Raw genomic sequence first — 26,340 nt, 5'->3', positions numbered from 1 at the left:
CTACCCCCAAGTGGAATGGGCTGCCTGGAGCCTCAGTAGGTCTCCTGTCACTGGACACCTTCATGCAAAGGCTGGAAGAGCCCTGGCTGGGAACACCGTGGGTGGCAGGGCACCTGGATGTGCCCTGAGTGCCCTTCCAGCTGGGAGGTTATGGGCTCCAGCAGCAGAACCAGCTTCGAACCAGGATCCTTTGACTCCAAGTAGGGCAGCCTCCCAGAGGGCCTTGCAGGAGGTTGGTTACATGCTCTTAAGTGCTTTAGTATTATCATTATTTATTATTATGATTATTAAAGTGCTTACAGGGTACCAGGTACTGTGTGGGGCACTGAGGATGCATATAAAAGCAAGCAAGACAATCCCTGCCCTCAGGGACATTAAGGGGTGTGTGAAAGGGAGTGGAAAGAAGGTGGCCAGAAGAGGGATGTCAAGGAGAGCCCAGGACATACTTTCATACATGACACACTGTCAGGGCCTGATTCCTGCTGCATAGGGCAAAATACTCACATGTGGATGGTGGTAGTGGTGACCGAGAAAGCCAGGGCATCCCAGATGATCTGTAAGACCTGTGTAATTGGGGCATCAAACAGGAGGGGAGACTCAGCTCTTCTGGAAGTAACGGGAGCTGGCCGATCTCCCCTCTTGCCCACCTGGCTAAGGGCCCCTGCTTAGGGACTTGGGGCAGCCCCCCCCCAACACAGTAGGATTGGAGCAGTGGATGCCCAGTGAAGGCCGAGGGACCAAGACAAAACCAAAGAAATCCCTCCCCTCAAGGGGGTTCAGGGAGGGCTAGCACCTCCTTCAGGGCTGCTTATCCACCTTTGGAGTCTCTCACCTGGCGCTCTAAGAAGCTGTACCATGTGCAGTGGCCACATCCCAGTAGAACGGTCTGAGCAGACAGGTTAAACCAGGTGGAAGTGAAGATTCCAATGGCCACAAAGGTTCGTGAAGCAGGAACTGTGAAGCGTTTAGAGCTTGGTCAGACCCTGAAGATGCTGAGATCACCCACTGCATCCTGGGCCATGGCCAGTCCTCCTGACCTTTGTCTTGCCACTGGACTTTGATGACTGGAAGAGAAAGTGAGGCTGAGGACTTTGGGCAGAGATCACCAATAACTGCACAGGGAGTGGCTTCTGAGCCATAGCCTTGAAGGCCTAAGAAGGGGAGGTGAAGAGGGAGTGTACGGAAGGCTACTTGTGTAAGTCATGGAGGTGGGACATAGAATGTCATTTACAGGGAACGGGTAACCTGTCAGTCAAATTAGAATGGGGAAATGTGTGGATTCAGTCCAACAAACATTTATTGATGTGAAGGGAAATTGATGTATGAAAAATAAGACTGAGGGAGTCAGACTGGGGAAGGCCTTCAGTTCTTGCCTGGAGAGCTCCTACTTGATCCTCGAAGCACTAGGGAGCCACTAAACACTGTGCGGAGAGAGTGACACAATCAGGTCTGTCCTATAGGAAAAGCATTTGGGTAGATGTGTGGAAGCTGGGTTGGAGAGAAGGGCCACTTGGGTCAGGTAGCCTAGTTAGGAGGCCATTGCAATAATCCAGGGGAGAGATAATGAAGGCCTGAATTAGGGCAGGACAGTGTGAACGTAGAGGAAATTGTCAAAAGCCGTGTCATTGGAATAGAATGGGTGCTGCTTGGCAAGACCAGCTCCAGAGGATGAGAGGGAGTGGAGTGGAGAGGATGACGCCCGAGTTTAGACCCTTGGTCTGGAGAGCTCCTGAGGACTCGTGGCTAGATTGGGGTGGGGGGCGGGAGGGGATGGACCTAGACAGGAAAATGACCACATTTTTTTTTACTAGACTTTAATTGAAATTTCTTATTTTTGTCAGTTATTAAAAAGCATGATGCTGAGCAGGGCCCAGGGTCCCCCCAGACTGACTGTCTACAGGATCCCCAGAGGGTCCAGCCCCCACATCACCTGTCTGTGGGATCCCCAAAGGGTCCACCCCCCCCCCAGACCACCTTTCCAGAGGGCCTCCTTGGGGTTCAGGAGCCTCCCAGACTACCTGAAGGATCCCCACAAGGTCCAGCCCCACCCATCACCTGTCTGTGGGATCTCCACAGGGTCCAGGCCCCCCACCCCAGACTGCCTGTCTGTGGGATCTCCACAGGGTCCAGGGACCACCCCAGACTGTTTGTCCACGGAATCCATGACACAAAGCAATGTGAAGGAAATCTCAGACATAGTGGACCCAGAGCTAGTTCTAGAGTCAGAGACCCCAGATTTGAGTCCTGCCTCAACTTTGCCACTTCCAAGCTGCTGTGTGACCTTAGGTGGTGGCCCTCTCCTCTCTGGGCTATAAGATGAGGGAGTTGGGCAAGCCGGAAGTCATCTGAAGACCCTGACAACTCTGAAATCTCTGTTCATGCTTAGTGAAGTGCGCCAGGGTTTCACAACCCCAGCAGGCCAGGGATTCCACCAAAGTCTAGCCTAAATCCTTCCTGCTGGGATTTCTGGCTATTCTTTGCTCTCCAGTTCTCAATACAAACAGGCAAGCTGCTCTCAGGGAACTGTCCTTGTGCTGTGTGGGCAGAATGGAATCAGGCAGCTTGGGGAGCAGTGGCTTGGGCCCTGCACTCTTCTAGGCAGGCAGGGAGGCAGCTGGGGGAGCAGTGGCTTGGGCCCTGAATTCTTCCAGTGAGGCAGGCAGGTGGCTGGAGGAGCAGTGGCTTGGGCCCTGAGCTCTTCCAGGAAGGCAGGTAGGCACATTTAGGGTTAGGGTTAAGGTTAGCCAGGGGAACAGTGGCTTGAGCCCGAGGGCCTTGCTCTTTCTAGCCTCAGGGAGAACATGGCAGCCTCGCAGATGAGAGGCCACTTTCCTGAATGTGTATGGGGTGGGAGGAAGGCTAGCCTGCTTAACAGCAGTACGAGTGGCACAGGGAGCAATGCCATATGAGTAAGAAGAGGGTATGGGGAACAGGCATACAAAGGACACCTGCTGCCGCCCTTTCCTTTGAAGTCCTCCCCCAGATGCTGACTTCAGCCCACAGAAATGATGACAGCACTTAAGAGGGACTGAGTGATTTTCATGGATAACCCAAGGGGCCTGCAAAACCTCCTCTGGTTTGGGTCCTGGACTGGGGGCAAGGTGGAGATGGAGGAACAACCTCTTAGAGCAAGAAATTGGCCAGATACTCCTGTCCCTACCAAGAGCCTAGGACTGTGCCCCCTGGCTGCAACTGAGGTTAGGCCTCAGTGCATGGCCTTCTGGTGGCCTGGGGTGGGCTGAGGGGTCCACATGAAGCTCCCTGATGCCCACTCAGCAGCCCACTGAAATGGGAATGCCAAACATTAAATTGTACCCCCCTCAGGAGGATATCATTTGGGAAGGAGGGATTTGGGGGTCTTGGCCATCTCTGTGGTTTCCCAGCCCCAGTGAGGAAACCAAAGGGCCAGGACCACCTTGCCAGAGCATTGGATAGGAAGTTTGGCTGGGGGGTGGGGCAAATCTGAGCCAGGGGCTCTCCAGCCTCTAAGGGCTCTTCCTACAGCGGAAGGATGTGCTTGGCAGGCTGGCTCAGTGAGGGCCAAGGGCAGGTGGCTGTATGCACTGGCAGGGATCTCTACCCACAGAATGGACATCCTTGGTGGGCAGAGGTCAAACCTAAGGGAGAGGTCTGGATGAGCAGTCAAGCGGCTCGCTGCCTCCACCCAGACCCAATTGTTCCTTTTCTCTCCCATTCCCATGAGTGGGACTGGTATCTGGTGGGGCCTCTCCTCCACATAAGGTTGCTACTCAGACCCAGGGCTGAGAGGTCAAGGCTGAAGGAAGGCAGGGAGGCTGAGACCCTTGGACTTTGCCTCACTTCGCCTGTAGCTTGACTCCCAATTGACCACAATGAATCATAGTTTAAAGAGCAGAAACCTTAAGGATTCTTTACTTGAAACTGGCTTGCCCAAGTATCAGAGAGTTTTCTTTCTATTATCTTTGTAGAGAATTTCCCGGACCTCTCCTCCTCTGCCTGGGAACAGCCTGGGATTTCAGAGGAGGTCAGGATTTGGTTCACATTTCGATAAGTGTCTGCTGGTAGCTGAGATGCCTTGTCTGGGAGCCTCCCCACACTGGTTGTTCCCCAGCCCAGATGTGAACCTTAACCTTGGCTCTTGCTCAAATGTCTTGGCCTCTTGGCACATGCGCGCCCCTGCTCACCCCCCACTACCACAGATCCGTGTTTATAGTAGAGGGTTAGTGAACGTTTGTGGTCGGAGGCTCCATGTAGTTCAGACCTCCTGTGGCCTAAGGCGTGATGCTAGGAAAAGGCCCTTCCTCATCCCCATCAGGGCCATCTCCAAGTAGCTTCTAGTGTTGTTTATCCTTCGTTCTGGAAGAGGACCAATGGCATCATGAGCTGATATTGTTACTTTCCTGTAAATTGGGGTTAAGTGAAGCAGAGCCGTGCAGAGTCATCAAAGTCCAGTGGCAATCCAAAAGTCAAGACTGGCAATGGCCTGGGATGCAGTGGATGTCCTCGGCCTTTTTAATTAAGGTCTTGCCCAGGCCTCAGTTTATCTGAGTCCACACCCATTCAATGACCGAGGGCTAGGTAAGAATTGAGACAAAAGACGGCCTAAATTACCAACACAAAAATATCAGTGTGGAAAGGGAAGGCCCCCAAATTTCTGTCCAGAAGAGAAAACAGTAGCTATTTACACTCATTGGTAGCTGATGGCCTTTAAGACAAGACTGGGTGACCTGTTGTTCAGGATTCTCCGACTCCAGCTTTCTCTCTGCAGACCACAGAGGTGGCTAAGAGCAGACGTCATGGACCTTGGGAGAACCGGTTCTGTCTTTGCCTTGGCACGTGACTGTGGGCAAATGGTCAGGCTCTCTGGCAACCCATCCTTTCAGTCGCCTCTGCTGTTGTTGGGCTTCGGGATTCTGAAATCCCCGCTGTATTGTGTGTCCATTCTCTGCTGCTGGCTAGGGGAATGGAGGCGGCATTTCCACAAGTCTTGCAGGGGCTTTGAGGGATCTAGGCTTGCTGGGTTATTCTGGTTGGTTTCTACTTCCCTTCTCCTAAAAGACTCATCTGACTTTGGGCTGTCAGGCGATCTTCAGCTGCGTGCCCAGCACCTGAACCCTTGCCTTTCCTCCTCCCACCCCACTCCTAAAGCCAGAGCCATAGCTAGAGATTTCCAGCCTCAGGCATCTCCACTCCCTCCCCCACACCCCACACGCTCCTCCACAACCTGCCAGACTTGGCCCTGGGACCAGGCCCAGCCAACTGATATGGGGAGGCATAGGGTGGAGAAGCTCCAGACATGATGTTCAGACACAGTATGTTGCCAGATGACCAAGTCTCTGCCTCTAGGCTTAGAACAAGTATAGAAAGTATCCCATCTCTTCCTCTGATTATCAATCCAAGGAATATTTCCCAACAGTAAAGAATCCTATGTAGATGATGAATTTCAATTTCCTCTCAGCTGAGATTAGGCCTCCCTCCTGACTCCAGAGCCTGAGGAGCCAGGTTCTAATCTGGCCTCTGCTCCTTACAATTTGTGTGACTTTGGGCAAGTCACTAAACCTTTATGGGTCTCAGTTTCCTTATCAGTAAAATGAAGAGGTTTGGGTTACGATTGGTCTCTAGGGTCCCTTCCAGGTCTGGATCTTCGAGCCTATGATCCCCCGTTAGCCTCTACAATAGTTGAGCGCCTCTCCTGGGCCACTTGGACATGCGTGATGGGCCAGGAGAGTCCACCTCCTGTGACCTCACTGGGAGATCGGGCACACAGAGCCCCGAGTAGAGGCTGGGGCTGCCCACGGGGTAGCAGTGGAAAGAGAGCTCATTGGAAGGGAGTCATGCACCCCAACACAAGCTGCCATTCTAGGTGCCCAGATCCTATCAGTTGGCCTCAGCATTGCATGAAGCAAACTGTTTACCACTTCTGACACAAGTGTCCATTGTTCCAGAGGCACCCACTGCTCCAGGCAGCAGGCAGCTGCGGAGAAGGCTGGCACTGCCCTCTGGAGGGATACCTGGGGAGTGCTGGGGAGCCCAGCTGGGCTCTGGAGAGCCTTGCCAAAGGGATCTCAGGTGGTGGGGCAGAGCTGGGGAGAGCCCCTCACTGCCAGCTCACGTGGCCATGTTCCATCTGCTTGGTATGTCTCTGACTGTGCTGTCTCCCGGGGCCCAAGAGAGAGGCTCCTTCTGTAGGCCTGTTGGGCCCCGAATCCAGAGCGCAGACAGGAAGCCATCCTCTGGCATCCACTGGGCCTTTAGAGACCAGAGAGACACGGAGAGGGAGGCAGGGCAGGACAGACGGTGTGAAATGGGAAAATGTGCCTGGTAAATTGGGGTATGGAATTTCATTGGCATTCATCTTGTCTTCTTCCAAGCAGGCCTAGTCCCAGCCCTATTTGCTGATCTGTGCACTATTCACAAGCTTCCAGAATATGAATGACTAACAGGGAATCCTTTGTGTCTGGACACGGCTTTAAAGAACCTCTCCCTTTCTGTTCTGCCCCCCACCCCATCCAAACTGTCCAGGGCAACTCAGCACAGGTTTATTCAATACTTGCCCAGGATGTCACAGGGAGGTAGGGCTGGATTTGAACTGAGCTCTTTACACTACAGAGCAGGTTACATCATCCCCCCTAACCAGGAGAGAATGGAAGCTCTTTGGGAGCAGAAACCAAACAGGCCTCCCTAGGGTTCCCTCCCCAAGCAGTAGAGTCTGGTTGGTGGCTAGAGGGCTGGGCCACGGCTCAGCAGGCCCAGTGTCCTTTGGGGGTGACTGTGTGAGCTGCAGGGCCTTCCAGCTTTGGCCTATGCACGGGAACAGGACCAGAACACTGAGCTTGAAACTGGAGGGTGTGGGGTTTGTTCCAAAGCATGCAAGCTTAAGTAAGTGATTTCTCCCCATTGGGCCTTAATTTCTCCCTCTGTAGAATGAGAGGTTTAGATTAGGTGATCTCCCAAGTCCTTCTGGCTCTAAGGCCAGTCTCAAGGACATGGCATGTCTGGGCCCATGCCAGCCGATCCCTAACTCCAGCCCTCAGAAAGTTCATTCTGCACCCAACAAAAAGGCAAGAAAAACATCATGAACTTCCCAAAGTGGTCATGAGATCAGAGCAACAGTAACAGTGAGTGCTAGGGAAAGGAGCCAGAGAATGTCCGCTTTGCACTCTGGTCAGCTGCTACCTCCCCCTTTCCCTCCACAGAGGTAGGCTGCATGAGAAACAGACTCCAGCCTCTCGGCATGTACCTACCTGTGTCCATCCCTGGCAATGGATGGAGGAGATGGCTTTCCAAAGGCTCCCAAGCGAGAGGAGGGCTTATGTTAAAAACTACCTCCTCCAGGAAGCCTGCAGAGATTAATGTTACCCCACTCTGGACACCAAGGACTCCAGGAACTCCCCTAACCCTTGGGAAACAGAGCCCATCGGGGCCAAGCCTGGTCACTTCTCCCTTTGGTATCCATCCCCTTCTCTCCATGTCGAGCTCCACCAGGCTCTGGCTCCTTAGCTTCCTGGCTGTCTCTCAGCCAGATGTTGCAGCAGCCTTCCAAATGGTCTCCCTGCCTCTAGCCTCTCTTTTTTTCTAGTCTGTCTTCCACACAGCTGCCAAACTTCTATTTCTAAAGCACGTATCTGACACATCTGACCGTGTCACTTCTTTGCTCAGGATGTTTCAGTGGCTCTCTATTCCCTCCAGGACAAAATATGACCACCTGTTTGGCATTTCCACCTCTTCAGTCTAGCTCCACCCTATCCTGACTAATTTCATGTGAACTGTCTCTTCCCTCCACGTACTGCGCCCCTGCCCAGCTCAACTCTTACTTGCTATTCCTGGTACCTAGAATTCCATTATCTCCTGCCTCCATGCCTTTGCCCAGGCTGTGCCCATATTTAGAGTTCTCCTTTTATTCCTGGTTCCTTTCAAGCCTCAGCTCAAGCGCTGTATCTCACCTACTAGAGCCTTTTTCTGATTCCTCCTGTTATTAAAGCTCTCCCTCTGCCGGGCAGATTGCCTCGTAGAGATTTTTGTATTGACCTGGCTGTGCACAAGCACAGTAGAATGTCATCCCCTTGAGGGCAGGGTCTGTTTCCTTTCCACGTCTGTCTCCCCAGGGCCCAGCACAGTGCTTGCCATAGTAGGCACTTAACAGAGGCTTGGAGCTGCCCAATAGGGCTTTCTTCTTCTCTTTCCTTGGCTTCCTGGCTGTCTCTTGACACTAACTGGGGGCCCCTTTTTCTTTTTCCTCCTGCCTGGGTAAGGGCTTTCATTAAAGCATGAGCTCCTTGAGGGCAGGCTCTGTTCCATTCTTGGTCTTTATATGCCCTGCACACAGTAGGTGTTTACTTGTTAAGTGATTGCTCATTTGGGGCAATGGAACCAACCATTCTCCAGTTCCAGGGCATCTGAGCTGCTCATCTTTGGAACCCCACCCCACCCCACTCCCCCAGTGCCATCTCCCCTGCTTTTGTCCATCTGGCTACCAGAATAATTTCCCTTCTGGCAACCCCCAAGCCACAATTTTTGATGTTACTGAGGAAGAGTGGGAAACCACACTGGCAGCAAAGAAAGGAAAACAAAATCCAATCTGGCAGCTATGGGGAAAAAGCAAAGACACAACAAGCCCTAAGAGAAGGGAGGATCCCAGGGTGGTGGGGGGGGGGAAGGGGAGGAGAGGGGGCAGGAGGGAGGAGGAAGAGGAGGAGGAAAGGAGGCCTGTCCCTTTAAGGGGATTGGCTGTCAATCAGAAAGCCCTTTTCTTTGCTGGAGAAGAGGACAAAGATATTCAGAGTGGAAAAGTAAAGGGTGAGGAAGGAGAGGAGAGAGCAGCCAGGATTCTTCTCGCTGAAGCAAGTCAGCCCCCAAGCGGGAGTTGGAGTCCGGAGTCCCAAAGCCATGGGTGAGTTTGCCAAGAACTTTAGCCACAGACATTGGCAGGTCGGACTGGTCAGGAGCTCAGGGCAGCTTGGGGGTGCCCTCGAGGACCGGAGCGTTGGGTTTCTGGTGATTCTGGGGTCTGAACATGGGACTCCTTTCCCTGAGGGTGCTGGGTGCTTGCTGTCTTGTCACTCCCCATTTCAGGATCCTGCTGGAGGACCTGCCCGCCCCTTGGACAGAGTTCTCCAGCCAAGGAGGACACATCGGCCTTTTTCCCTCTGCCTATGTCCATTTGTCTCCATCTTTTTCTTTCTCTATCACTCTAAGACCTTAGCTGGGCCTCTCCTTCCCCTCTCTTCTGGCCCACAGAGCATGGCCCCTCCTGTGGTACCAGGCTCAGAGCCCGTTGAAACCATCCCTCAGCTGCTGGGCTCTGTCACCTCTTCATGGGTTGGTAGATTAAAGGAGCGGAAGCTTTGCTGCCTCGTCCCAGCCCCACCGAGAAGCCTGGGGGTTCTGTCCTCTGGCACCTTCCCTCCTAAGCAGGGTCTTTGGGGTATAGCTATCCCAGCCCATTTGGCAACCAAGGTGTCCTCCACCAGAGTGCACTTTGCTTCTGTGGAAATGCAGTCTTTGCCTGAACATCTCAATCACTTCCCATAGGAAGGGTGTTCTGTCCACATGCAGCCCTAGTGACCCTCTGGTCCCCAGACTTCTGTTACCCATAAGGGTCTCGGTGAAGCCAGTAAGGTCTCAGTAAGATGGCCATCTGTGTCCTTCCTAGTCCTTTCTGCAGGATGGGAAGAAAGGGAACAGACATTTGTATCATACCTACTATGTGCCAGGCACTGTGCTAAGTTCTGATTTACAAATATGATTTTGTTTGAGCCTAACAACAGCCCTGGGAGATAGGTGTTATCATTATCCCTGTTTTACAGATGAGAAAACTGAGGCAGGCAGAAGAAAAGTCATTTTTCCAGGGTCACACGGCCAGTAAGTGTCTGAAGCTGGATTTGAACTCTGGTCTTCCTGACTCCAGGCCCAATGCTCCATCCATTGAACCACTTAGTTGTTTCAGTGTACAGAGGCATCTTTTTGCAGGCCCTGTTCTAGTAGTGGGGTATAATAAGAAGAGGACTGGCTGAGGAATCAGGAGCCCCCAATTCTGTCACTCATTAACTGTGTCATCTTGGTCAAGTCACTGTCTGGGCCTCAGTGGCCTCCTGCAAAAGGAATTGTTTGGATGTCCTGATTTCTAAGATCCCTTGCTGCCTCAGATCTTGGCTTCCCCTAGCTGTAAAATGAAGGAATTAGCTTAGATGTACCTTCAGCCCCATGGTATGGTACAGAGGAAATCAGGCTGGGGAGGACTAGGGTTTGAATCCCACTTCTGATACCCTGGGCAAGCCCCTTAACTTTCCTGAGCCTTAGTTTTCTCCTCTGTACAATGGGGCTAATAATGGCATCTCCCTCTCAGGGTTGTGAGACTCGAGAGAGCTACTTTGTGCACAAGTGCTTTGCCAACCTTAAGATGCTGCCTAAATGTGGGCTCTGATGATTCTTAGGCACCATATTGCTTCTACCTGGACATCAGCTTCCCTGCTTAGAAAATGGAGATAATTATCATGGCTCTGCCCCCCTTAGTAGGGTTACCAATGATCTTCTACATGGCAGTGAATGGGAAAGTTCCTTAAAAGCTATCTTCTATAAGCACATGAGGGCTTGACTTCGAGGCTGGCTCCAGCTCCTGGAGGGTTGAGCCCTTCCAGAACAAGCTCTTGAGTACTCTAGATGTCGGTGTCAGAAATGTGTAGTCACCAGAGGAAGGTCAGTCTGGGGAAACATCCTCTGGAGACAGTAGAATGCCAGGCTCCAGTCCTTGGAGACACCAAGGATTTGCCATATGATCCAGGGAAGAGGGTACAGGGGAAGTGGTGAGTGGCTTAGGCTCCAGATAAGAAGGGATGAGGGTGAGGAGTGAAACAGGGTGGGATGCAATGCCTTCCTGCCAGTGAGGTGCTGGCTTTGGATTTCAGCAGGACAAGATAGACAGAGGGTACTGCCAAAAGGAGGGGCAAAGTGTATTGGAACCAGGCTCAGAGATGGGCCATATTCATCGGCTCCCCCCTGTTGGGTAGATGGAGAATATGAGAGGCTGCAGAGATAAGGCCACCTCACGGTGGCCCAGGGAGCTGTGGCCCCAGCCAGCTTGTAACCATGCCATTGCAGAATGCTGTAGTGTCTGCCCTGGCCCCCTCGAAGGCTGCAGGGCTAGGGTTTGAGGAAGCATCAATGACAGGTCCTTATGACTTGGCTTTGGTGGGGAACATTGATGAGAACAATGGGGCAGAAGAAACCCAGAGGAGTGCCAGATACTATTTTTTGGTAACTAATCACCCCTTTTGGAGCAACAAAACTTTGGTTCCTAGAGTCTAGCCTTTAAGACTAAAGACAACAGTTTGAGAACAGTGGCTGTTACCCTGGTAACCAGACATCTTCTGCTTCACTTAAAGAGCTGTTGTTTACTGAGGAGGAAGTTTGGGCTGGCTCAGTATGTGTGTGTGGGGGGGGGGGGTCAGGAGAAGGGTCTGAAGAACAGAGCTCATGGCTCAGCCCAACAGCCCAGACCACCAGGAGACAAACCGAGCTCCATCAGTAGCTCTGAGGTTACTCGAGAGATTATCAGGGACCAAATGAACATGTTCTTACTTAACCAATCTGTTCCTGAGATAGTAGACTATGCATTTGGCAGACCCTTCTGTCCCTTCTCTGCCCTCCTCCCCACCAAAGCTAGGTGAGCACTGAGCTCTGGGATAGGCAGAGAGTAGGACAGCACCAGAAAGAGCAGTGGGGGGGAGAGGAATGTCATCCAGGAAGGGAAGGAAGGGCATGGGAAGAGCCCTGGAATGAGAGTCAGAGGACCAACCTAGGTCCAGTGCCCACTTTGCAGCATTTGGGGCAGGTAACTCCCCCTCTTGCTTCAGGTTCCCCATCTGAATGAGAGCATTGGACTAGAACGATGTTCTTTAAGGTTCCTTTCACTCCCTACATTCTATGGTCCTATGAGGCAGGAAACAGATAAAAGGGCTTGCCTCTCTAAAGGTATTGGCAGCTTCTAGACTTTCAGGGGGCAGGAGAGGGTGGGACCAGGGGTAGGGACTTGGGCCCGGGACCCAAACCTATTAGGAATGGAGCCTGTTCCAAGGATGGCATGCATTTTTTCCTCCCTACAGAAGAGTAGAAGCAGGCTCAGAGATATGAGGGAATTTGGCCAGGGTCTCCCAGGTCAGGAGTTCCGGAGTGGATGGGTTTGACCGATTGTTCTCTGAACCAAGTTCTTAATGCTGTCTTCCAACCATGGTGCTCAAGGAATGGCAGAGTGGTCTAGATGCTGCTGCCCCAAAAGGGGACAGGCTCCTCTAGTGGTCATCAAATGGCAGAACTTCAAATGCTATGGATGATCACCTGGTCCAACTGTCTTATTTACCACTGAGAAGACCTAAGACCCCCAAAAGGAAGGGACTTGGCTAAGCTTTCTTGGCTAGCTAGCTAGTGGCAAGGATCATTACCTGACCTTATGCACCTGCCACATTTCATCCTCAGGCCGGATCCCCTCGAAGCAGATTGCCTCAGGGTTCACACACCTTCATCTCCCCACTCCCCTCCCCCAAGCTGGCTTTAGAGGTCTCAGCTATTGGTCCACAGAGTCCAAAAGAGGTGCAAAGGCAGCAAATGAGGAAGGAGCAAAGACGTGGAATGGGGAAGGAAGGCAGCTCACAGATAACGCTTTGTCCAACTGTGCTCATCTTAGAAGCAAGGGTCATTGTTTATCTCTGCCTCTTCCTGCTGTTTGTTATTTCAGTCCTAGAAGCCACCCACCAAAGCTCAGCCATCCCCAGTACCAGTCACGACTACTCTAGCATCTTGGACCTGTCAGTTGCCGTAAGGCCCTATCAAGGAGGCTCTGTTGATGGAGCTTCTCTCTTAATGGAGCCTGCTGTGTCATTTAGGGCACCTCTCTCTCCCCTTTTGGCAGATTAAAGGAATGGGCTAGGAATTATGCAGGGCTGTCTTTTGCTGCCCTTCTCTTTCCATTCTCTGATGAGCCCCTACATTGCTGCTGGATTTTCACCCTTGAACCATTCATAAAGGGGACAAAAACTTGGGAAGCTAGCTTCTGGTAAAGGCGATGGCTTCCTGTGGGATCTAGTCCTTGTAGGTTGGCATCAGTTTGAGGGATAGTTCTCAAGCCCCTGGCGACTCTGGCTGGTAACATAGCCATGAAGCCAGAGCCCCATGCAGGATATCAAGGAGAAAGTGCTTCAGGCCCAGTGATGGATCACTTGGAATCAGACCAAGTGGTCCAGCCCACTCAGAGAGTTCACCGAGAATGAGCTGCCCAGAATCTTTTGGAATCGCTGCTGTCTTATGCTGCCCTTTGGTGTTTTCACAGGTTTTAGTCTAGCTGGAGAGAGAGGATCACCAGAATCCAGAATCTTAGAGCTGGGAGAGACCTCAGAGGTCACCAAGTCCAATCCCCTCATTTTCTAGCTGAGGAAACTATGAAATGACTTGTCTAAGGTCACACAAGGTAGTAAGTGTCAGAACTGGGACCTGAATCCAGTTCTTTGGACTCCAAGTCTAGCGCTCTTTCCACTGAACCACAATGCCTTCCCAAGACTATCAGCTCCTTGAGGGCAGGCACCAGGCTGCATCATTTGTTTTCTTCACGGTTTCTTGTCAGTCTTCTCAACTATTATTGTTTTTCACCATAGCACATTGAAATCCGGCCCTAAAGTTGGGAAAGGATTTCTTCTCAAATGACATTAGGATGTAGATCATCCAATTATTATGGTCCCCATCCTCAACTCCCGGGCACTTTGTGCCATGCCAAGATATTCGCATGTAGTGGAAAGTGTGGGCGACTGGGAATCGGGAAAGACTTAAACTGAAATTCCGTCTCTGGAACTCCTTAGCCGAATGACCTTAGGGAAGTCACTTTACCTTTCTGAGCCTCAGTTTCCTCATCTGTAAAATGGGAATAAGAATACCTGAAGTATATCAGTAGTCAAAGTTTAGATTGTGTTATCCTGGGGATGTGACATCTCCCGGTAGATTTTCAAATAGTTTCTCCGGAAAGCTCTGAAGGCCAAAGTGTTCTTGACAATAAAAGATTCTAAAATGGAAAACACATGCCTCTCGTAGATGCAAGCAAACCATCTGGCCTTCTGCACTGCAAATATTGACATATGTCTATTGGACCTCATCTAAGCAGCCTACATAAGGAGAGCCCGTGTGAGCCTTAGCTGGAAGGGGACTGTGGGTTGCCATGTGCATTCCGTGGGCTCGTATTCCTGGCATTTCCCATGTGGGGTCTGAGGTTTGGAGACATAACTAGGGCAGGGCTACTGGGGCTGTTTGCATGCTCTAAGTTTCTGGGCCCCAGCGAGGAGCTCTCCCACAGATTCCTTCAGCAACGTTTTATTTTCATACTGTGAATTACAAAGTTGCTTTTGAGGGTGCTTTCGGGTCCACTTGCCTCAGGAGACAAAGTTACCAATTGTGGCTCTGCAGACCAGCCAGACTGGCACTCTGTGAATGCTGTTGGGGCAAATGGCCTTGTCACCAACATGGCTTTTCCTTTGTCAGCTGGTCCTGGTGCTGATGCTGGTGCTGGTCCTGGTGCTGTCCCTGCTCCTGGTGCTGATCCCAGCGCTAATGACTGGTCTGTGTCTGTCCTTAGTTGGGTTTCCATATTTTCAAGGAGCTGTTTCTAGCTACCAAACAATAGATTTATCCAGGGCTGTTTATTGAGATTTTTTTGCTGAAACTTCTGCTTTTTCTCTCCCTTTGTTTTGTATGATAAGGTGTTGGAGGTCTAGGGAAATGCAGGATAAAGGAGGACAGAGAAGCAGCTGGAGAGTCAAGCACTTCCCTTCCCCCCTCCCCGTTCAGCCTTTGCTGGAGCTAGGAGCATCCCAAAGGAAGGCCTTCCCACTATTTGGAGGAGCATATACATGCAGGGCAAATGTGCTAGGCTTGGGGGGGGCTGTAGACCTGCATGGGCCTGCCCTAGTTGGGGCAGCCTGGACAATGGCCTGTGGTTGCCGTGGGTGGCACCCTTAACCCTCTACTCACCACAGAGTTCTTCCATTGCTGCCTATTCCTCCTCCCACCCTCAACCCCTAGCAGCAGAATCTTAAGGAGGCTGGAGAGAGGTGGCCCTCGTACAATAAAACTCCTTTGTCCTGGAAATTGGGGAATGCTCTGTTTAAGTCCTGACCTTGTGTCAGGGTGAGAAGGGAGCAGTGGGGTCACTGACCCCTTCTAGAATTGAAGGGCCCTTCTTTAGGAGAGGAGATTAGGATGAGAAAGAACAGGGAGGAAGAGACAGAGTTGGAGACAGAAGGAAAACATCAACTCTGTCTACCTCAAAATTTTTTTTTCTCTTAACTCAACAAAAAAGGTTTAGGATTGCTTGGGAATAAGGAATATACCTTTCCTTCACTCCCAGATGCAGAAGACTCATTTCAGGGGTTGTGCTATGAGGCACCATCTCTCTGTCACTCTTACCCATTGTGTGGGCAAATAAAGGCCCAGGCCTGTCAAAGCTCTCTTTTGGAAAGTTCTTGCTGACTGAACTTGGCCTCCCTTCTCAGTAGCGATCCAGCGCTACTCCCAACACTGTTCGGACCCCACTAGAGTTCTATGGTCAATTTTGGGTACCATGTCTTAGAAGGGACATCAACAAGCTAGACCATGGCCAAAGAAGGGAAGCCAGAAGGGTGAGGACACACGGGCCATAGAAGAATTGGTTGAATAGTTAAATGAAGTGGGAACGTTTAGCCTGGAAAAGGGGAGACTAGAGGGGTGGGGTGGGCATGACAGCTGTCACAGGGAAGACAGATAAGAATCGGGTTTTTTTTATATTATTTTATATATATATAATATATATTATATATTATTTTATATTATTTATATTATTTTATTTTTATATTGCTATAAAAAAGGACTCGCCTCCCTCAGTCCCTCACCCCCCATAACTGAGAACTATACAGTTAAGCAAAGCAGATGCATGGATCGTGTATGACAGCAAATGACTCTATGGTGTATCAGTGACACCTCTCGGCTCCAGAGGACTGGCTGAAGCATGCCCCATTCAGGTCAATGCTGGATCTGAGTTCCAATGTCCTGCTGTGGTTTTCCTTTTACTTCCTTGTGGACAGTATATATGCAGTTCTTTTTGTCCTGCTTAGTCTGTAGCAGTTCAGATAGAATTATATTTAGGCAGCTTGGTCCTGGAGGGAAGAACTAGGAGTGATAGGTAAAAGTGACAGGAAGGTGGGTTTTAATCTTAATAGAAAGGCCAAACTTCCAACCTTAAGTACAATGGGCTGCTTCAGGAGGTACTGAGCTCTGAACACCTTTAAATAGAGGCTGGATAAACATTAGTCAGGGATGGTATAGTCAGAGAGGATTCCTCATCTGTATCACTGTTGCAGATATCGGAAGAGTATAGCTGGGTGAAATAGTCACTTTGCCCGAAGGCTGAATCCTCTGATACTTCTACTTCTACTACTATTACCACTACCACTACCACCACCACTACCACTATCACCACCACCACCACCACCATCACCACCACCACTACCACCACCACCACCACCACCACCACTGTCACTGCTACCACTACCACCACCACCGTCACTGCTACCATTAATAAAGATAATAATAATCTCACATGTATTTAACCCTTTAAGGTTTACAAAAGACTGAATATGTTTTATCTCATTTGATTCTCACAACAAGCCTGACACACTCATCACAGCCGAGGAACCTGGTTTTGTTGCTAATATGACCAATGATTTCTGTTCGAGTTGGGTTTTGGTGTTAATATGTGGAGTCTTTTTTAAATTTAATTTAGTTCTTCTTTTCAGTTTCAAATTCTCTCCCTCCCTCCACTGGCTTCCCCTACCCTTTGAGAAGGCAAGAAATACAATACCCATTCTTCATATGAAGTCATGCAAAACCCATTTCCCCATTAGCCATGCACAGCCTATTCTTTGGTATGCTTTGAAGTCCAAGCCAGTGTTGTTTGGCAGATGAGCAGTAGGAAGTAGAATTCACCTGTTTAACTCTCTCAGTCTCTGCTTCCTCTATCTCCTGAAGACATTGGACTCAGGGATATCCAAGGTCCTATTTAGCTCTGCCAGTCTCTGCTTCTGAGCCTGACCTGGGACTACGAACACTCCACAGATCCCAGTGATTCTCTGCTTGCTCTGTGAGTGAAGGCAATCCCACCAGGCTGCAGATTCTCACTGAAGTGTTCGACTGGAATGTAGCTGGACTACGCCAGTTATCATTTTGGGTCCACATGGCCAGGGCTGAAAAGAAAAGGCCCCAGGTCTAAAGGAAATCTGGCAATGGAGTCCTTCTCTGCAGGTGGACTCTGCTTTAAGAAAATCCTTTACATGAATATTGTGAGCTGACCAAACAGATAAGTTTTCTTCACTTTATAAAGGGATTCAGAGCAGATTTATTTGTTTTAAATAGCAAGATACTCTAACAGTTGAAGCATGATTTGAACTTTGCTCTTCCTGACTCCAAGTACAGTGCTCTACAAAATATGACTTGGACAAAAAGATGTTTACATGGATTTTCCCTCCTTGGATAAATGGGGAAGGAACAGCCAGTCATGTTCTTTCCTTCTGCCTTTTAGGGGTTCTATCAAGAGGAAGCCCATCCCAGGCCCTGACCCCAGGCATTTTGTTGGGTCACAGGTGTTCCCAGCCATTTGGTTCCCTGTTTGGCCTCTTCTTTTGGGTGGCTCAGCTCCCTGGATGGTGAGGGCAGTGGTCAGGGGCAAGCTCTTTCCTACTTTGAATCACAAGCACATGCTGGCTCTGGTTGGGTCAAGAGGCTTGGTTTGGACTGTTGGCATTTTCAAGACACCTGCTTCCCTTCCTTTGAGATATTTTCCTCATCACAGAAAGGCAGTTCATGCTTTATTGCCTTATTATAAAGTCTCTTTATAGCTGCTTGGATAGGACTACAATGTGGTCCATTGGCTGCTGAGAATGGCCAAGCCAGGATACAAGGAACAAAGCAGCCATGCAGAATTTAAAGAAATCATTAGGCCTGGAGAGAGCAATAGCCTGTTCACATTTGCCAATGTTGTCTTCTCTCCTGGTAGTCATTTCTAACTCCTCGTACCATCTCCCATGTTCCTAAGCTAAGAGAACACAGACATTGTCCTTAGTAAACTCATTCCAGGTTCATGCAGCTCCCTAATCCAGGTAATGCCAACCATGCATCATGGTAAGAAGGAGGGATGGATGGATGGATGGAGAAAGAGTGCTGTGTGTGAAGAGAGATGGGCCTTGGTTTGAATTCTGTCCCCCCTCCCCATGGGAGTTCCTGAAGGTCAGGGACTGCTTGCTTTTTGGTTCTATGTGCCTAGCATGGTGTCTGACACACAGTGGATATTTAATGGATGTCAGAGCTGAAATGAAGCCCCCCTCTGAAACCTCACTAACTTTCATCCATTTCATCAATTTCCATCCAGCTTTCACCCATTCTTTAGGAATCCAGGAATGGGGATGATTCATTTTATCCCCCATCTCTCCAAGCTCAGCTTACTTTACAGCTCCTCCATTTAGCCCAAAGGGACTGAGCCACTCCCTCCGAGCTCCTGGAGCCTTTGTCTGCACCATTCATGTAGCACCTTAAATTGTTGGGGATTTACTTAGCATTGCCAATTGGACTAGAAGCTTTTGGAGGGCAGAATATGCCAGAATTGCTCATGAAGTCTTTATTGATGGAGTGGAAAAATAAACCAAGGGAACCAAAAGGAAAGGCTAAGTATATTGACTCACCCCCAGGTTCATCTTGATTTCTTGTGACTCTTTCTAGGCATAGTTTCCTTTCTTTAGGATGTGATGTTTTTTGGATTTTCCCTTGTCTCATTCTGTCCCTCCAGCCCACCAGCCCTCTCCTGAGAGGAGGGAGGTCCATTTCTGCATTTGTTTCCTGGAGTCGATGGTCCATGTGTTGAGCTGAGCTCTGAGGTCTTCTTTTGTGCTTTCATTTGCATAGGTGAAGTTTTGCATATTGCTTTTTGGGTTCAACTTACTTTGTTTTGCTTTAGTGCATACAAGTCTTCCCAAGCTTCTCTCAATTATTCATCCATTGTCATTTGTTCGCCAGTACTCAAGCAGCAGGAATCAGTCCCTTGTCAATTCCAGAGCACCGACTTGAGTCTGGGATTTCTGGGATGCAGCCTGGGGACTGGATGGAGCTATGACTACGAGGATGAGGCAGTCTGGCAGTGTGATCATGGTTGCCCCAAACCCTTAACTTTCTTCCTCCCCTCCATCCTAGGCTTGTTAGAGTGCTGTGCAAGATGTATGGTCGGGGCACCTTTTGCTTCCCTGGTGGCCACTGGGCTGTGTTTCTTTGGGGTGGCACTGTTCTGTGGCTGTGGACACGAAGCACTGACTGGCACAGAGAAGTTGATTGAAACCTACTTTTCCAAAAACTACCAGGACTATGAGTATCTCATGAATGTGTAAGTACCTTCCTTTTGTCCTTCCTGGAGATCTGCTCTTCGCCCTTCCTCCCCAGCCCAACTGTGACCAGAACTGGCTGTTAGATTTAGTCCCTCATGTCCCAGCAGGGACTTGATGGTCAGCAAGATGGGACCCCTTAAGCCTTCTCTCAGGGGCTGCCCCTTTTCCAGCTCCTCCTGAGGAAGAAACCTCAAGCTCAGGAAAGAGCAGGCTGCCCACCTACCTTCTGTTTGCTCACATATTTTCTGTCTAACTTCTGCTAGGTGTGGTGAATATTGATTGAGTTGGACCTTCCATCAGGGTAGGTATGGTGGACTCAGGGAAGGCACGTTGGCTGGACAGAACAGGGGCTGCTGCCCTTGGGATGTCCCATTCACCACCCGACTGTGCTCAGCCCCAGGACTAAGTATCTCTTCCCCCAAGCTTCCCTTGGGTCTTTTCTGGGTGACATTACAACAAGTTAGACCCCTACTCCTTTCATCCTCTTTCTTCATCTCTAGCTCACCTCCTGTCCTGTCGCCTTTTGAGATAGCATCCCAGAAGGGTTAGGACAAGGAGAGTAGCAGCTGGGTACTTGGGAATACAGGGTAAGTGAGGATGACCAGTGGGCTGGAGCTGGGGCGTGTGTGGGCCACTGTGGACATGCTGTCTCTCTCCACCTTTCTTTTGCTGGGGAGGGGGAGCAAACACAGATCCTTCTAAAGAGCATCTCACGACATTGCCAAGGACCTCTTTTGCAAAGGAGGAGCTGGACCCTAAATAACAAGGCTTTTCCTCCCCACCCTTTCTGTCTGTCTGTTACTCCAGGATCCACGCCTTCCAGTATGTCATTTACGGCACCGCCTCTTTCTTCTTCCTTTATGGGGCCCTCCTGTTGGCCGAGGGCTTTTACACCACTGGTGCCGTCCGACAGATTTTTGGCGACTACAAGACCACCATCTGCGGCAAGGGCCTGAGCGCTACGGTAACAGGGGGCCCGAAGGGGAGGGGTTCCAGAGGCCAACATCAAGCTCACTCTTTGGACAGGGTGTGTCATTGTTTGGGAAAATGGCTAGGACATCCCGACAAGGTGATCATCATCAGGGTTTTGTGGGAATAACAAGGGGTGGGGGATAGTTTGGGGTAAGTTTGTGGCCTCCTTCCAGCCCAACACTGGGCCCTCTGCAGGGGCCCAGCTGTCAAGGCCTGGGAGGGCGGCCACTTTGGAGCAAGAGGCTCCGGAAGAACGCGGTGCCCAGCCGGCTCAGCCTCCTTTTCCAACGGGTCCCTGGCAAAATCAGTTTCTAAAAGGACAAGGTGGTCCTGGGAAGTGATTGCTCGAGCAAGACATTTCTAAGTCCTCTGCTGGCGTGCTCTTTTTCCTCCTAGGCTAAGGAGCCATTTTCTCAGAGAGGCTCGATGAGGCATGGGCCTCTGAGTGGCTCAATTTCACATCTGTTAGAATGTGCTGAGGTGTCCATGATATAATTGGAGAATGAAATGATTAGCAGGAGTGTCAGAAACTGGGCAGTCCTGGCCTCCCAGCCTGTTTCTCAGGCCCTCAAACGGGTTGGACTAGATTGGATTGCTCCGTATAGGGAGTCTGTAACAGTCCCCTGCTGAGGCCAGGGGTGGTCCCCATGTTCTCCATCAATGCTCTAAAGAGCTACTACCCCCCAGCTGCCAGCACTTGACTCAGAAAAGTTGTTTGTGAGCCCCAGCTTCAATCTGCAATTGGCTTTGAGTTCTGTTTGGGGGCCAGAAGAGTTCCCGACTGGGAACATTTTCCAGGCTCAGCCTAAGCAGGAGAGAGATGGGGCACGGCTTTCTTTCGAGACCTGCTTTGGGGTTTGTGCATCTTCTTTGCCCAGGAACTAACTTTACACCTCTCTAACCCAGGGTCCCCAGGGAGATAACTGTTCTATGCCACCTTCTCTCACTTCAATCGGTGGAGATCTCTGGTGTCTGGCACACACCGCTCAGGGATCTCCTAGCTCGCGAGCCTGCTTTCAAGTGTGTCTGCTTGGTAACCTCCCTTTCTTGGTCGTTTGGGTTGTTTTTCTAGTTCGTGGGCATCACCTATGCCCTGACAATTGTCTGGCTGCTGGTGTTTGCCTGCTCTGCCGTGCCTGTCTACATATACTTCAACACTTGGACGACCTGCCAATCCATTGCCTTCCCCAGCAAGACCTCAGCCAGTATAGGCAGTCTCTGTGCCGATGCCAGAATGTATGGCAAGTAGAACCCGGTGGGCTTGGGACATGAAGTCGCAGGGCGGGGAAGTGGGGCGATCCCCAAGGGCATGGAGAATGATGGGGAATCATTCAACAACCATTTATTTAGCATCCACCAGGTATAAGAAAATAAAGCGAGCCAGTCCTCCCTCCCTCTAGGAAGCTTCCACGACATATACACAGAGAAGTAGAGACAAGGAGGATTTGATTGCCTGGGCTTAAGGCTGATTAAAACACCCCCAAAAGGCAGAGTCAACTCTCTGAAGGCCTGATTTTCATTCTTTTTTTTTATCCTTACCAAGTAAATTGAAGCCTGAGTAATTTTCTCCCTAGGGTAGGCCTTCCTTGGAGATAGTGGTACTTTTCTAGCCTGGTCTTACTGCTGAAGGATATCTTCTAGTTGGCTGCTACCTCCACAGCAAAGTAGGCCCCTAGGCCCTACAGACTTGCAATAGAGCATTCATCTTTGGGGGCAAGGCACCCAAGGTCTTCATCTTCCTGGGAAGAGCACTATATCTGCAAGAAGACTTTCTTTGGGTCCCAGGCCTCCACTGAGCGGACCATGACTCATGTTTATCTTGCTCAGGTGTCCTCCCCTGGAATGCTTTCCCTGGAAAGGTGTGCGGCTCCAATCTTCTGTCCATCTGTAAAACCTCGGAGGTGAGTGGCCCATGGAGGTTACTGGCATCGAGGGCTCCTGCCTGTGGCCGTCAGCACAGGGCACTCTCAGCAATGGCACCATGGGCTCATCTGAGTCACTCCAGGCTTGGGCTAAGTTGATTTCCCTTCCCTCTCCCCATCCCCTTGCCCCGGAGCAACCAACGTCTTTGAGGAAGGCTGGGCCCGGTGGCCAAAATGGCTCAAGGGAAAGGAGGGGAAGCACTTTGGGGAGGGGGGGAACTCACTGCTGTCCTTCTGGGGAAAAGACAAAAAAGCTCTATGCAGTTTTGTTCACAGGTTTTGCAAAGCCAATCTGAACTTTCTTCTAAGAATTTTTATTTTATTCTAAGAATAAATTAAGAATTTCTTCTTAATCCCTGCTGGGAGACAGAAAGGTGCTATACTCAGAGAAGTAGAAGAAGGGAAATTCCCAGGGAGGAAGGAGGTGGGCTCGGGGACGTGCATAGTGGGCATGCATAGTGGGCATGCAAAGAGCTGCTGGTCTGGGCGCACGAAGGAATTTCAGGAGAACGTTGGGCACCCTAGGATGCTCTGCAGGGGAAAGCAAAGAAGGCTCAGTGCATGTCTTCAAAAAGGTCCCCATGTAGTTGGGGATACAGAATGCACATGTGAGCCAACACCAGAACATCTGTGTGCTGCTTTTCTGGCGTTCAATGCTGGCTGTTTCCTTGCAGTTCCAAATGACCTTCCACCTGTTTATCGCGGCCTTCGTCGGGGCTGCAGCCACCCTGGTTTCCCTGGTGAGTTAAGCCTTTGTGTTATCTTGGCAAATGTCCTGGACTAGCTTAGGTAAGGACCCTGCCTGAAGGCAGGAAGGGAAGTCCTATGGGCCCCAGGAGACAGCTGTGGCTGGAAGACATGGCTAGAACACAATAAGACCTGTGTGCTCTGGGCTGCTTCAGTCAGATAACTGGTAGCAAGTCAGGAAAAGCAGATGGGAATGAGGAAGAGGATGCATGGGAAGGGCTTGGAGGTCTGGAGGAGCTCTCAGGTTCCCAGTTCAGAGGAAGTGGCTGCTTTCTGGCCTCCACTGAGCACTTGCTAGGATGTCAGGCTTAGGTGAAAGGTGGAGCCATTTCCCATGGCTCCATGGGAAGCTGTGAGGTCCAATGGTCACCCTCGCCATCTTGTTGTAGTCATGTGATGGAAGTGGTACAGATACCATTGCCATTTTTAAAAAGAGGCCCAGAAAGGTTCGTTAACTTGCTCCTACTAACACAGCAGTGAGCAGGGCCTCTTAGAAGAGCCAGATTCAAGTCTAGTGCTCCTTCCACTATGCTTTGAACATGTGGGTCAGGGGAAGGCTCCCAGCCAAATCTGCAGGAAGAAGGACTAAGCCACGTTGTTTTGGGTAAAGCAGAGAGTTTTCCTGATGATTCCTGCTCTACTTTTTCTTTTTCATAGCTCACCTTCATGATAGCTGCCACGTACAACTTTGCTGTCCTGAAACTCATGGGCCGAGGCACCAAGTTCTAATGTCCAGGGCACCACTCCCCAGAGTCCCCTTTCTGTCTCTAACAGCCGGGCTCTAACCACACAGCCGGGCAATGCTTCGGCTCCCATCTTAACTCTCTGCCTTCAGCGCTGACTGGCCCTCTTCGTAATCAACAAGTATAACAAGAAAGGAGAGACTTGCTGCTGGAGGCCATTCTCTGTCCTCTCCCTTCTGTCCCTCTTTTAAGCATTGGGCTTTCCAACTGTTCCTGCTAGAAATGGGAATGGCAAAGAACAGAACTTTCTGACACAAAGAAGTGTTCAATTTTGAAAAATCTCCCAAGGACCAGGTGGTGCCTTCAAATCACCAAGGCCCTTCCATTGATGGGAAAAAAAGGAGAGAGAGAGAGAGAAGGGGGGAGAGAGAGAGAGAGAGAGAGAGAGAGAGAGAGAGAGAGAGAGAAATCACTTTCTCAACACCCTATATAGGGGCTAGTGATTTCCTTGTTCTAGATGATGGAGCCCTCTCTCCTCTTCTTACTACCATTTGAGAAGGGAGGATTGCCCCTGTAGACATGTGAAAATTTTGCCCAAATCTGCCGACTGCAGCTGGGAGAAGAGGGTCAGAGCAAGGATCTTTCAGCTATGAAAGGAGAGCACTGACCCTGACATGATGGGATATTTAAGTCTTAACTCATCCAGCCCTACTTATAGCATAAGGGAACACTGTGTCTGTGTGCATGAGGGGACCTTCAGCCTTACACATTGATAGGGAACAGCAACATTAAGCTCTTAGCATCTGATCACTAAATAACCGTGATAACAGATAGGTACCATGACAACCCTGTAGTTTCCAAGGAGTAGAGAAGAGTGCCAGTTTGCATGAGACAGACTGATCCCAAAAGAGCCGTGGACTGATGATGTAAGCTAAGATGTCCCTCTTCTAGACACAGGTTGACTCTTTGGATTACGTGCCTCTGCATGCCTCCCCCCCACCCCATTAACCAGCTGTGTACGGTGCCCTCCACTTGGTCAGACCTTCACAATGGTGCTCTTTTCCTGGGGTGGTGTTTGTCTAGTAACCAGGCAGTGGCTTGAAGATCTTGATTTGTTTCTGACCAGAGGAAATGTCACATTTCCCATTTTTTTCTCATTCTTTACAACTTTGATCTTGTGCCTGAGAGAGCTGTAGGATAATTGTTTGACTATTAAGGTTGTTTTTCTTTTACGGGAAAAGGGACTGAAATCATCTTGAGTACCATTGAAATATGGCCATCTCTGTGCCAAATGCAAGGCTCCAGGCGGGGCCTTTGGTCAAGAACATTGCTAAGCTGCCCTTTTGCACTACGCAAAACAAAACTGCATTTGAAGAACCGACTTGGTCATTCTTTCTAGCCAGGGAGGGAAGATGTGATTTAGTACTGTCCTCTGGTATTTGAGAGAGGGAGGGAGAGGGCAGTGGGGGAGAGAAAGAGCCAGAGAGTACAGCCTAACAGAAGGCCAGACTCTCCTTCATGAAAGTCACGTGAAGTGCCTTTCCAAAGGCAAAAGGGCCAGAGAGGAAGGCATCTGGAGGCTGGGCAGCCAGCTCAGGCATATTCATCCTCTCTTCTTTTCTTTTTCTACTTGGATTTTGTTTATTTGGTGCACAACTGTACCTCTTATTGCAAGATTTCTTCCTCCTTTTTTTGTTCCAAAGTGGCTTCAGCAGCATTTATGGATATGTGAGATCTCTTCAAAAGGACAACATATTTCTTCAAACAAGATTAGATAAACTGTGTGGGGGAGGGGAGGGAAAAGATTTAGTAAGAAACCAATCAAGATCAAGGAAAGTATAAGTAGTCTAGGCCTTGAGTTTTCTTTTGATTTAACTTAATAACCAACCTTTCCTCAATTTCCCTCATATGTATACACCCCCACACACATTTATATACACACACAGTATTTAATCAACTGAAAGTATCTTCTTCATTGCTGATTTAGAATTTCAACTTTAACATATATAAAGGATAAAATGTTTAGAGCCTTCTTACAAGATGAATTTTATAAAATTAAAGAAAATAAATTAAAATTATTCTCAATCAAAAGAAGTTGTCTGAGTGAATAGTTTTCTTCGGCGCATGCGCGCACAGACACACACGTGTGTGTGTGTGTGTGTGTGTGTGTGTGTGTGTGTGTGTGTGTGTGATGAACTATGTACTATGTGATGAACAGAGTAGCTGGTGAACGACCCTAGTGTTGCTTTACACTGGAATGAGCCTGTGGAATGGCTTTTTTTGGGTGGCAAGCAGGGGGACGAGGCAGATGATTCCACAGCAGGAGTTCCAGCCAGGCTAGACCAAAGCAGACCAAGTGTTCTTAGCTTACACAGAACTGTTGACTGAGCTTGCCTCACAAATCTAGCATAGGCCAGTACTCTGCCATTGGCCACTACCGCCCTTACCTCTCAAGCACCTTTGCCTGCGGCCTCAATGGCCTAGCTGGGCAAGTATGTGATAGGAGAGGCATTGATCGATCAATCAGTCAGCCAAGGGGAATTGGGGTAGGCAGGATGGACTTCAGTCGAGGACTCTCCTCTGAAGTGGTTTTTATTGAAC

The 26,340-nt window shown here is 49.9% G+C and overlaps 1 protein-coding gene across 2 annotated transcripts; it reads left to right on the top strand.

Moving 5' to 3' along the window:
* The first annotated feature begins 8,753 nt into the window (after positions 1-8,753).
* PLP1 (proteolipid protein 1) lies at positions 8,754-25,824 on the top strand. Of its 2 annotated transcripts, none has more exons than XM_036740347.1 (7): positions 8,754-8,869; positions 19,228-19,414; positions 20,223-20,379; positions 21,460-21,628; positions 22,215-22,288; positions 22,984-23,049; positions 23,714-25,824. In XM_036740347.1, the coding sequence occupies exons 1-7, from the start codon at positions 8,866-8,868 to the stop codon at positions 23,783-23,785; spliced, it is 729 nt and encodes a 242-aa protein (XP_036596242.1). In that variant the 5' UTR covers positions 8,754-8,865; the 3' UTR covers positions 23,786-25,824. The 2 variants fall into 2 exon arrangements, with proteins under 2 accessions (XP_036596242.1, XP_036596241.1); XM_036740346.1 differs by having other exon boundaries at positions 8,758-8,869; positions 20,223-20,484.
* The last annotated feature ends 516 nt before the right edge of the window (positions 25,825-26,340 follow it).

Source organism: Trichosurus vulpecula, chromosome X, assembly GCF_011100635.1.
Source record: "Trichosurus vulpecula isolate mTriVul1 chromosome X, mTriVul1.pri, whole genome shotgun sequence".
Classification (NCBI taxonomy): Eukaryota; Metazoa; Chordata; class Mammalia; order Diprotodontia; family Phalangeridae; genus Trichosurus; species Trichosurus vulpecula.
This window is presented reverse-complemented; position numbering and strand designations above follow the sequence as displayed.